A 12,636-nucleotide genomic window follows, 5' to 3' on the forward strand; every position below is an offset into this window, starting at 1 on the left:
AATAAATCCCACAAAGTGTAAATGCTTTCGCTTATATTTACCATAATAAAAAGGGATATATATTCACTGCTATGTGTGGGCTTACCTGCATATTTCATAATGTATTTTAACTTGTTTCACCATTTTCAAATCATTAATTGATCTCAAACTGATGTGGATGTTCAGGCATATGTTGTAGATTGAGCAAAGATGTAAAGAAATTCAAAAACATCTGAGAGCAGTGAACTGAGAGGATGTCATAAACAGGTTGTGATATTTTAAAATTGGAACCATATTTATTGTTAATTTGTAAATCCCGGTGTTGATTCTGTATGTGCAACTCATACAAAGAAATTCATAACATTGGTGTATACTGAAAACGATGAAAATCATTCTGCTAAGTTTTTTTTGCTGTAGGGTTCTTGTTCTTTTTAGGCATCTCCCCAAGTAAGATTATTATTTATAATATGTGGGCCAGAATAAAGAAAATTCAAGCCTGTTCTGAATAAAAGTTTACTGCTGTTATGTAGTTTTAACATAGATCCTCTTTAAATATTCAATACAATAGTAGTATAAAAGAATGCGCAGTATTTTGAATTTATATAATTACATTACTTTTATAATGGTATTTCAGTGGTACTGCGGTGTTAAAAATACTAAAACTATTTTATTTTTTATTCTTAATTGATATTTCTTAAACCATGGACAGAGAGCAAATACAGATAAGCACAGACAATATGTTTGCAAAGGTCACTTAACTAAAAATGTAAAACAGAAAATGGCATTAATCGTTGCTAAGCCTTCATACTATATTCCACTGCACCTGCACTGGATTGTCATTTGTCAAAAGATCACTTGATGATAATTCAGCTGTCCCAAATGTCATGCACTCACAGACTCCTGATTTAGTCATATATACCCACAGAACTTACATAGATATAAATCAGAAACAAGAAAAGCATGTGAGACTCGGCGCAAATGAAACGCTTTTCATAATTTACACTATAGAACAAGCCATTAGTATCTTATTTTAATACACACCTCTTCATATATCAGAAATATTTTAAAGACCTTTTCAAACACAGCTAGATGAGAAAATGATTAAGAATTTAAATTGATTTAGGAGCTACCACAGATTTATTCCATGAAGAATCCACCCATGTACATGATAACTGACATTATTCCTCCATCTTTGGTCAACCACCTCTTCAAACACTGATTTACACTGTGTGTACGTACATATTATGTAGTATATAAAAACTTTAAGTATCATAAAATCTCTATTGGCAGGGCTGGAGTGAAGTCTCGCTCAACTACAGAGGATAAATTGACATGAACTGGACAGTTCGAGTTTCAGCTGAAGGGAGCAGTCTGAAAGTGCCAGCACAATACAGAAAAGAAAAGGAGTGAAGTGATGAAGCAGTGGTGTGGAAGCATCGGGCGACGTGTTCTTCAGAGATGCACTGCGGTTTAAATGGCGCATTATATGGGTCTATTGCCGAACTTCAACATAATTGGCGGGGAAGAGTCCATATGCACCACGACACACCCCTCTCCACCAGCCCTCGTCAATCATCTCAATGTTGGTGATGATGTCATCAGGATCAAAGGAAATCTCGTCATCACCCGCTGAAAGAAAAAAAAAAAAGAGTCACAAGGCATCTTTATTTTGATTTGATTTGCTCAGGTCATTCTGAAACATAGGGGGGCACGGTGGCTAAGTGGGTAGCATTGTTGCCTCACAGCAAGAAGTTCTCCGGTTTGAGCCCCAGCTCACTCTAGGCCTTTCTGTGTGGAGTTTACATGCTTTCAGTGTTTGCTCCAATTTCCCCCACAGTCCAAAAACATGCAGGTTCAGTGAATTGGAAACTCTAAAATGCCCTTAGAAACTCTAAATTTTACCTAAGAGTGAGATTGTGTATGTCTGTGTGTGTTTGCTGTCCTGTGATGGACTGGCCACCTGTCCAGGTAATTTCCCTGCCTTCGGCCCAAGACAGCTGGGATAGGCTCCAGCACTACCCACAACCCTGCATAGGACAAACGGCTATAGAAGATGGATGGATTCTGTAACATTTGCATCAGGAATATAATACAATTCTAACACTAAATGTACATGAGCATGTTTTATTGCATACATCAACTTGGCTAATAAAATATAGGGGAGACTGGGTATGGTTGTAACGGGGAAGGGTTTCCACCAATCAGGGATAAGATAGGAGTCATATGATCATTTCAGTGTTTTTCCACTTCCTCTCTGATCCCACACGGTGGTGCGCATGCTGATTTTATTGAGAAAAAACGGATTTTGAGGTAAGAAAGTAAATGTTTTGACCAAGACTATATTTTGTTTACAACGAATACTATTACAGATAAAATCATATGACTTATATTAGATTAAATTGTAGTTTCTCTGGCAAACTGTGATACATTTCCCCTGCTAATTTTAAACCACTGTGCTAATACAGCTAGCTAAACAATGGCTGACAGGGGTGGGGTGGGTTGTAACACACCTTTACAAAATGTTACAACCATCCCCTTACTTTCAACTAAGAAAAGTTTCTTGATTTTAATAATTACAGAATGCCTAGGCAGTGGAAAAGAAAGACAGAGAGAGGTGTGCCTGCCAATGTTTTAAAAAAGCATCTGATGATTTTACAAAAAAGGGCAAGTCAGTCAGATCTGTTGAAGGCACACGGGATCTGCCACGTAATACTGAGCAGGTACTGCAAATCACTGCAGAAGTTGAGAGTCCAGGGGTCCAATGATCCTCCGAGTGTAGGTTACCGGAGCAGCAACAAAGTTTTCTGAGGTGCAGGAGATTTCTATTCCACTTTATTTCAGGTCAGAAAGTTTGCATATCAACTGGCAGAAATATATAACACGAAACACCCACAAACATGGGATGAGAAGCAGATGGCAGGGCCTGACTGGTTCACTTTCTTTATGAAGCGGAACCCCAACCTGTCAATGAGGAGTCTAGAGACAACCAGCCTTACACGGGCCACAAGTTTTAACTGCACAAATGTGGAACGTTTCTTCAACAGCCTTGGACAGGTCATTGAGAGATGCAACTTTGACTGGAGCGACATATGGAATGTAGACGAAACTGGTGTAACAACAGTCCAGTCACCAGACCGTGTTGTTGCACGTCGCAGAGTCAAACAGTTGGGTGCGATGACATCAGGTGAAAGAGGTGTGCTTGTTACAATAGCATGTGCTGTGCAAGCGCTGGGAAATGCAATCCCCCCCTTCTTTGTATTCCCCTGTAAACGTTATAAGGAATACTTTATTCTAAGTGGGCCAACAGGGAGTGCCGGAAATGGTAACGCCTCAGGATGGATGCAAGAGGAAGACTTCCTCTTATTCCCTGATCACTTTGCAAAACACACAAAGGTCAGCCAAGAGAAGAAGGTTTTGCTTTTGCTGGATAACCACTGTTCACATATATCTGTGAAAGCTATCGACTTCTGCAAAGAAAAGGGGATTGTGCTACTTACCTTCCCCCAAGCAAAAGAAAAAGGAGAGAAAGCCCGCCAAGAAAATGTTGAAAGACAAATCTGAGGATTCTGAGACCTCAGATGATGAAAACTTTTGTGTTGTCTGTATGGAGCCATTTGGCAACTCAAAGCCAAACGAAGTATGGGTAAAATGTGCCCTGTGCAGTCTCTGGGCCCACCAAGCCTGCACTCCAGGGTTACCAACATTCATTTGTCACCATTGTGACTCTGATTAAGAATATACACATATTAAAAAAAACCAGGACGCCATGCGAGAAGTAGACGTGTGAATCACGAGCTCTGCGCACTTCGCTAGTTTTTTTTTTATTATTTTCATGTTATAATCCAGTGAGATTCGATACACCCAATTATATATTTGCTCTTTGAGGTAAACAAAAGACTCTGGAGACATTAAAAGACACTTACGTGCTCAAGCTAACAGGCCGCGAGCCGGGACTCGATTTGGACGGCACGTCGGGAGAAGAAATTCAGCGTCAACTGTCCAACAACTCAGTGATGCTGACGAAGGCTGTTGCTGACTTGGAGGATCTCGCTGTAATACTTCGATCAATTAAGGTGATGGAAACAAAATTCTCTGAGTTGGTCACAAGAGTGGCAGATGTTGAGAAAGGATCGATTATCTGGAGATAATCGATTATGCATCAGAAAGGGAATTATCCGCTAATCCGCCCGCGTCCAAAACAGACTTGGAACACATTTTGGAAAATCTGGAATATCTTGAAAATATGAGCCGAAGGAATAACATATGGATTGTTGGACTTCCTGAGCATGAAGAGGGCAGAGATATGGTGAAATTCCTGGACGAGCTCTTCCCGAGTCTGCTCGACATAACGCGCCATAAACTGGAAATCAAGCGAGCTCACAGAGTCCCGGCTCACGGATCTGCTGAGGGAGACAGGCCCCGATCAATCCTGGCCAAATTTCTGAGATCATCCGATAAAGATTTCGTGTTGCACCAGGAGAGGAGCAAAGGAAAGCTTTCTTGGAAGAATCACAATATTTTCTTGTTCCCGGACTTTGCAAATTCGACGAGAGAAACGCGATCGGTTCAAGGAATGTAAGAAACTCTTACATCAACGGAAGATCGCTTTTGCATTGATATTTCCGGCCAAACTGAGAACAGAAACGAAGGATGGTTGCAAAGTATTTACATGTCCAAAACAGGCACTCTCCTTCATAAATACATTGGAGTAAGCCATTTGATGTTTCTTATATTAGTGGTTTGACTCACTGAACATACACTCGAGGGTCTGAGGAAACTGGGTGGCATTTTTTGTTTCTTTTTGCGTTGGCTCCGCCTAGCAGCTGGAGTTTATTTTGTGGAATGACACTTCCTTCAAGAAATGTTTGCATTGACAGAAGATCGTTTTTACAATGAAATTCCCGGCCCGATTGAGAATGGACATTATGGATGACCGCAAAATATCTACATGCTCACATAAAGGACATCTTTTTGACGGACTGATTAAATCATGGCGGTTTTTTTTTTGTTTTTTTGTTTTTTTACGCGGCCTCCGAGTGAATTTGACTCGCTCAATATAAACTTGATCATCCGAGGAACCGGGATGCCTGTTTTGTTTCTTTTTGTGCTGGTTCCGCCTAGCGGATGGAGCTTGTTTTGTGGAATAACACTGCTTCGGGATATGAATCGTGGATGAATCTGTTCGCTGTTTGTGCTTATGCCTCCTGTTGGCTGGAGTTTGTTTTTGTGGAATATTTTTAAGGGACATTGGAATGATTTCGTCATCTGCTGAACTCATAAACAGCCGGCTCACTGAACAGTTGTCTGTCTGTCCAAGGAAACTGAATGGCTTTATATCAGCTGGAGTTTGTTTTGTGGAGGAACACACCTTCGAGACAGTTCTGTGAATGAATCTACACATTCTTTGTGTTTATTCTGCCTGTTGTCTGGGGTCTGTTTTACAAAGTATTTTCTGTTATGTAATTTTGCCTCACAAAATTTGTGCAGAAGCACCAGACTTAAACAATCTGATGGCAAAGTTGTCGCAGAGACTCTCGTATGGACATGGACCTTTTGAGTGTAGAGGGATTGACACCGTTTGGCGCTGTCGTGCGTGGGGTTAATGCACATGTTTTTTTCTGTTTTGCCGGGGGGGGGGGTATTTGGGGTTTGATTGTTGCACTAATGGGGAATGTGGTCTTTATAATTTTATTTTTGACACACAATCTATTTTTTCTAACATGTCAAATGTTAATATGAGTGTACTATCTCTCTCCACATGGAATGTGAATGGGTTGGGTCATCCCATAAAAAGAAGGAAGGTTATTTATTTTCTTAAGTGTAAGAAATATGATATAGTGTTTCTTCAATAAACACATCTTTCCCTGCAAGAAGCTGAAAAATTTGGGAAGATATGGGGTGGACATGTTTTCTTTAGTGCTGGCTCAAGTAAGAGTAGAGGAGTCATTATACTGATAAATAAACATCTACAATTCAAATGTCTCAAACAGATTAAAGATAAATTAGGAAGAGTCATTATTGTTTTAGGAGAAATTCAGGGGCAAAGGTTGATTTTGGCTAATATTTATGCACCTAACGCTGATGATCAGGGCTTTTTTTATAGATCTTGAAGGGATGCTGCAACCCACTGGCACCCCTCATGATATAATATTGGGAGGAGATTTTTATCTTTTGATGGTCCTTGATCATAGTGAAGCAAAAGTGTATAAGCCCCCTAGAGCAACATTGACATTGGTGCTTTAATGTATCCCTTTTGCAAAAGTGTTTTGAGTTTTGATTATTCAGGGCAAGACAGTCATACTTTGAGTCGGGGGACAAGGCAGGGAAGCTTTTGGCTAGATATATAAAACAGAGAGTGTCTTTTTCTACCATTCCCTCAGTGAAATCTGCTGGGGATGAAATTTTTACCTCAGCCATTGATATTAATAATGCTTTTGAAGAATTCTATCTTGATCTTTATAGTTCCAAGTCTTCGTCTACTGATAAAGATATTAGAAACTTTGTGGAACCATTAGAACTTCCTAAACTGATGACTGAGCAAAAACATTCTCTTGATTCTGAGATAAATTGGAGGAACTTGACAAGGTAATTAAGGCCTTACCTACAGGCAAGGCTCCAGGGCCAGATGGTTTTGCCGCTGAATTTTTTAGATCTTATGCTACAGAATTGGCTCCACTTTTGTTAGAAGTTTATACGGAATCATTAAAGAATGGAATGCTTCCTCCAACCATGACACAGGCACGGATCAGTCTGATTCTTAAAAACGACAAAAATCTAAGGGAGCGTAAGAGTTACTGTCCAATTTCCCTGATCCAGCCAGATTTAAAAATTGTCAAAAATTTGGCTTATAACATCTCTTATACATATAGATCAGGTGGGGTTTATTTGGGGCCGAAGCTCTTCTGATAACATTAGTTTCATTAATATCATGTGGTCAGTAGCGAATGATCAGTCTCCGGTCGCTGCCATCTCACTTGATGCCGAAAAGGCGTTTGATATGGTAGAATGGGATTATCTTTAAGATTTTGGAAATGTATGGGTTCGGGAGTACATTCACTGATTGGATTAAGTTACTTTATAGACACCCTGTAGTGGCGGTACAAACAAATGGATTAATTTCAGATTTTGTTGCTCTGGATAGGGGCACCCGGCAGGGTTACCCTCTTTCTCCATTATTGTTCTGTCTTGCCCTGGAATCATTAGCAGCCGCGATAAGAAAGGAGGAGGATATTCCGGGGGTGCTGGCGGGAGGTGTGGCGCATAAGCTTTTGCTTTACGCAGATGATATTTTATTATTTGTCTCTGACCCCACTAGATCTATGCCTTGCCTCCACAGAATTATTAATTCCTTTTCCAAGTTCTCTGGATACAAAGTAAATTGGTCTAAATCCAAAGCTTTAGCTCTGACTGCGTACTGCCCAGTAACGGCCTTTCAGCCAGGCGCCTTTCAATGGCCCAAACGGCATTAAGTATTTGGGTATTTTATTCCCAGCAAATTTGTCTGATTTAGTTAGAGTTAATTTTGACCCTTTAATTAAAAAGTTTGAGTGATGTTATTAAAATGAACTGTATTCCAAAATTCAACTACCTGCTACAGTCTCCCTGTAGATGTCCCCCTCTCTTATTTCAAGCAATTTGATAGAATTGCGAAGTCCTTAATTTGGAATGGTAAACGTCCCAGACTACATTTCAACAAATTACATAGGCCGATTGACAAAGGTGGGCTAGGCTTACCCAAGATTTTGTTTTATTATTATGCGTTCGGCTCATTGGTCACTTCCACCCGAAAGAGCCCCTCCCTGGTTTTTTTATTGAACAGAAAGTTCTTGCCCCTACTTCACCATTGCAAAGACTTTCTATCAGACTAACTGGAGAAGTTAAGTCACACCCCGTTATTTCACATTTGCATGATTTGGACAAGAGTGGCCAGAGTATTTAATTCAGACATTTATTTAAATGTTGCCTCAAGCATATGGCTGAACCCAAAATTATGTATCATTAAGTCCCCTTTCTGTTGGTCAGAGTGGATTGTGAGGGGGGTTGTTACACTCGGCGACCTGTATGAGAGTGCATTTTATTTTATCACCGGTCTCCACATTGGTGTTATTTTGTCATAAACCATACATCATCATATGGTCTCTGTTTAAACACTATAAAAATATAATCTTAAGTAAAATTTGTTTAGTTTTAGCTACCAAATACTAACAAAGTGTATGTAAACTTCTGACCCAGGCATGTGTGTGTATGCGTGCATGTGTGTGTGTTTATGCATGTAAGGAATTGTGCAGGCAAGAATGAAAAAACACCAGCCGATAATGGAATTGTTCACTTACCAGCTTGATAATCATACAGAGCTACAGCGGTCACACCCAGATCCTCGCCATACTCATTTGACTGATCACCTGTAAAACACACACAAAAACCACTAAGAGGACTGAAACATCTGCACAAAACGAGCCAGAAGCAGACCTAATGAAATGTAATAGTATGTGAATATGATGTGTGATGTTCCAGGTGTGATACCCGTGTTCTGGTACTGGCTGTCCGGCTCAGGGTTCTGGTACAGGTCTTCTGGAAGCGGTTCTTCATATGTGGGTTCTGCTGCAGCAGGTTCCACCTCATACACATTAGCACCATTCTCCACGTTCTCATTTGAAGGTTCCTCCTGCACAAGATCATGAGTCACAATACAAACCATCATCTCCGATTAGAGTATAGTCTCCCTCTATCAAAAGCAATACCCTCATTACAGAAATGTGCTTTGAATTGACACATCTGAGCAATATTTTTTTGCCAGTCATGTTTTTGCAGCAACAGCAAATTACTTTACCACCATTATACATTGTGACACACTAAACATTAAGTATACATTAGTGGAAGGGTGTCCAAAATATTTAATTGGGGGCCAGCCAACACAAAATAAGTAATTATAATTATTTAATTATAATTATATTTATTTATCACACATTATACATTTGCACATATACAGTGAAATTCTTTTTTTCACATATCCCAGCTAAGCTGGGGTCAGAGTGCAGGGTCAGCCATGATACGGCACCCCTGGAGCAGATAGGGTCAAGGGCCTTGCTCAAGGGCCCAACAGTGGCATCTTGGCGGTGCTGGGGCTTGAACCCCCGACCTTCTGATCAGTAACCCAGAGCCTTAATCGTAATAAGTAGTATCCTATCATAATGTGAATTCTGTGCTATAGTATATACTTGAAAAGTGCATGTGTAAGAATTCTTAATAATTCTTAAGTCTTAATTTATCAGTGGTATTATACATCTTTCTCTCATTTAGAACAGTAATATGTCTTCCACACATTTTTACTTTTAACATTTGGCTGTGCCATTTGATTATGCCACCCAGTGTTCAGACAATGAAATATAAGTCAAATTCTAATTTAATTTCTACTGCGGCAACACCAGAACTGGAAGTGGACTATAGTTTGGACATCCCTGTATTAATGGTACATTTGAAGTGTGTAATAAGTTTAAGTAAATAAATGTGTAAATTACTTTATTAGAGATGTCACAGGTTTGTGATGGAATGTTGTATAGGTGTTATGTTATGCAAAAAAAAAGAAAAAAAAAAAGAAGGCACCTTCTGCTTTCTGCGTGCCTCCTCCTGCTCCTGCTTCTCTTTGGCCTGTTGTCTAGCACGCTCCTCCTCGGCTCTCTTCTTATCCTCCTGTTTTGCAATGTTCTCAAACCGAGCCTTAATACTGCCAGCACTGCTGCCAGCTAAACACCACACATTCATGTGTTATAAAGCATTAAAAAGCTTTATAAATTATATAATGCTGCCAACAAAACACAACCCATTCATGAGTTCAACCCATTTAAAGCATAATAAACCTACAGTATATAAACGATATAATGCTGCCAGCTAAACACAACATATTTGTGTTATAAAACATAAATGTTTTGCTTCTACAGCATCATAATTCTGACCTGCTTCAATTGGTCTGGTCTTCTGATATGTGGCGCTTGTTTTCTCCACCTCCTCAAATGTGCCGGCACTCTGACAACAGCATAAAAAACATCATGTGGTAGTAAAACTCACTGACAAGATCTGTGATGCATAAAGCTTTCAGCCATGACACCAATTTGTAGGTGAACCTGGAAGGCAAATTTGCCAAGGGTTCCCTCTGAATTTTCCTATGGGTTTTTATAAAAGTGTTTTTGAGTACAATATGGTCTGTGGTAAAACATTACTTAAAGATACGTGGACGTTTGTTCTAAAACATAAATTACACTCTTTTATACCTCAAATGTGAATTTTGAAGTCGCCAAGTTTATATATAAAAAATAAAATAAAAAATGCAATTCAATATGACTTCAAAATTCCCATTTGAGGTATGACTGTGTGTAATTTATGTTGTAGAACAAAACGACTATGTATTGTCAAGTAATGTTTACCACAGACCTTATTTTACATATAAATTAAAATCTGGCATTATAAAAACCCATAGGAAAATCCCAATGGAACCCATGGCGAATTCTCTTCCGGGGTTTTGGCCTACAACCTGAAGAGCTCTATTTTCAATTTGTCTGTCAAGATTATTTGAAACATTTGACACAAACATAATAATATTCAAATTTTGGCTCATGGCATGTTGAAACTGCATAAAGTCAGACCTCGATGAAACATTAACATAAATGTAGCCTTTCCTAATTTACATTTGAAATGTAATGATTTGATTAACTGCATGAAATAGATCAAAATAACAATTAAATAATTTTACCTTGTCCATTCGGTCCTTCTGCACACCATATTTCCCACCAAATCCTTTAGAATAATCTACAGTGATGGAGAACAACAAAATTACTACATTTTCTTTGTAGATATATGTAGATTGTCTGTTGATAGTAGGGGTGAGTGATATAGACACGATAAACTGGTAGAAATTTGACACTAGTCAACTACCTACAGTCACTCCCTATAGATGTCCCTCTCTCTTATTTCAAGCAATTTGATAGCATAGCGAAGTCCTTCATTTGGAATGGTAAACATCCCAGATTACATTTTAATAAGTTACATAGGCCGATTGACAAAAGTGGGCAAGGCCAACCCAAGATTTTGTTTTATTATTATGCGTTCGGTCTCAGGCATTTGGCTCATTAGTTGCTTCCACCTGAAAGAGCCCCTCCCTGGTTTTGTATTGAACAGGAATTTCTTGCCCCTATTTTTCCATTGCAAGCCTTTCTATCAATCTAACCAGAGAAGTTAAATCACACTCCGTTATTTCGCATTTGCAATCGGTATGGACAAAAGTGTCCAGAGTGTTTAATTCGGATATTTATCTAAATGTTGCCTCAAGCTTATGGCTGAACCCTAAACTATGTATTACTAAGTCCCCTTTCTGCTGGAACAGACTGGATTATGAGGGGCGTTAATGTACTCGGTGACCTGTATGAGAGTGGAGTATTGAGATCTTTTGAAAATTTGATTCAACATTTTGTGATTCCCAGATCTCAATTCTACAGGTATTTACAGCTGCGTCACCTGCTTTGCACTGTTTTTGGGAGTAGCACACGCCCCCCAAAGCAGCAGATACTCTGGAAGTGGTGATTACTGCCTTTGGAAAAGGTCATGAGGCATCAGTGTATTATTCCCTGTTAATCTGGGTGATGGAGCTTCAATTTCTCTTAAGAGAGTATGGGAGAAAGACTTAAATTTGGTATTGGAGGAGGGAGTGTGGGCTAGGGTTCTAAAAAACATCAAGTCTACATCTAGAAATGCAAGGGTGTGTCTGATGCAATTTAAGATTTTACATCGATTCTATTAGACCCCCTCTAGATTGTATAGACTTGGTCTCAAAGACACACTCACCTGCTGGCGATGCCAATCAGAAGTTGGGGACATAACCCATGTTTTTTGGGTGTGTGTAAAGATTCAAGATTTTTGGTTGAGGGTTCAGAATTGTATTTGTGAGGTGTTGGCTGCTCAGGTTTCATTTTGCCTCAGCTCTGTGTTCTAGGTGATGGGACGGTCATTGATGTAGGAGATGGGTTTATGAAGAGTTGGGTCCTGGCTGGTGTCATGACCGGAAGGCAAGTCATCCTTAGGGGATGGAAATCAGCTGGAGCGCCCTCGTTTTTGGAGTGGTGCGCAAAGTTGGGCAGGGTGGCGGCTTTTGAGGGGATGGTTTGTAGAAGGCTGGGCAACACAGGATTATTTAATAAAAAAATGGAGTAGGTACTTGGATTTTGTGGAGGGCTCCCTGGGGGAGACGGTGGAGGGAGATGGGTAATATTGAATGCGAGTGTGCGTTCTTATTGTTTTTTCTTTTTTCTTATTTCTTTATTTATTTTTCTGAATACTGTCTGTTGATTTATTGTTTATTTGGTGTGTCATTATTGGTTTGATGTCAGGCCACTGGGGTGTGTGTGTTTGTGTTGGGTGGGGGGTGGGAATGTTCGGAGGGAAGGGTTTAGGTTTATGTAATGTGATTCTGTGTTTCCTTTTATGTTTATTGGATTTGTCATTAGAATCAATAAAAACTGTTAATTGCAAAAAAAAAAAAAAATATTCCAGCAAATTCCATTTTTTCATTTTAAAGGTGCACTCAGTCATTTTTTCCTCATTAAAAAAAGTTTAACTCCTAAACAATAGTAATTTTGAAACAGATGTATATAATCATGATAACTCACT

General features: G+C 39.4%; 1 protein-coding gene across 1 annotated transcript in view; it reads right to left on the reverse strand.

Annotated features, from left to right (window-relative positions):
- Nucleotides 1-247: 247 nt before the first annotated feature.
- The window catches only part of LOC127456156 (src substrate cortactin-like), a 68,563-nt gene continuing 56,174 nt past the window's right edge, over nucleotides 248-12,636 (reverse strand). The window contains exons 10-15 of the mRNA XM_051724500.1: nucleotides 10,727-10,782; nucleotides 9,933-10,002; nucleotides 9,583-9,722; nucleotides 8,503-8,644; nucleotides 8,313-8,381; nucleotides 248-1,608 (exon numbers count right to left, since the gene is read on the reverse strand). Coding sequence (XP_051580460.1) covers nucleotides 1,472-1,608; nucleotides 8,313-8,381; nucleotides 8,503-8,644; nucleotides 9,583-9,722; nucleotides 9,933-10,002; nucleotides 10,727-10,782 — 614 coding nt within the window. The 3' untranslated portion in view covers nucleotides 248-1,471. The remainder of the gene's footprint in view (nucleotides 1,609-8,312; nucleotides 8,382-8,502; nucleotides 8,645-9,582; nucleotides 9,723-9,932; nucleotides 10,003-10,726; nucleotides 10,783-12,636) is intronic.

The sequence above is a fragment of the Myxocyprinus asiaticus genome, chromosome 18 (genome assembly GCF_019703515.2).
Source record: "Myxocyprinus asiaticus isolate MX2 ecotype Aquarium Trade chromosome 18, UBuf_Myxa_2, whole genome shotgun sequence".
Lineage (NCBI taxonomy): Eukaryota > Metazoa > Chordata > Actinopteri > Cypriniformes > Catostomidae > Myxocyprinus > Myxocyprinus asiaticus.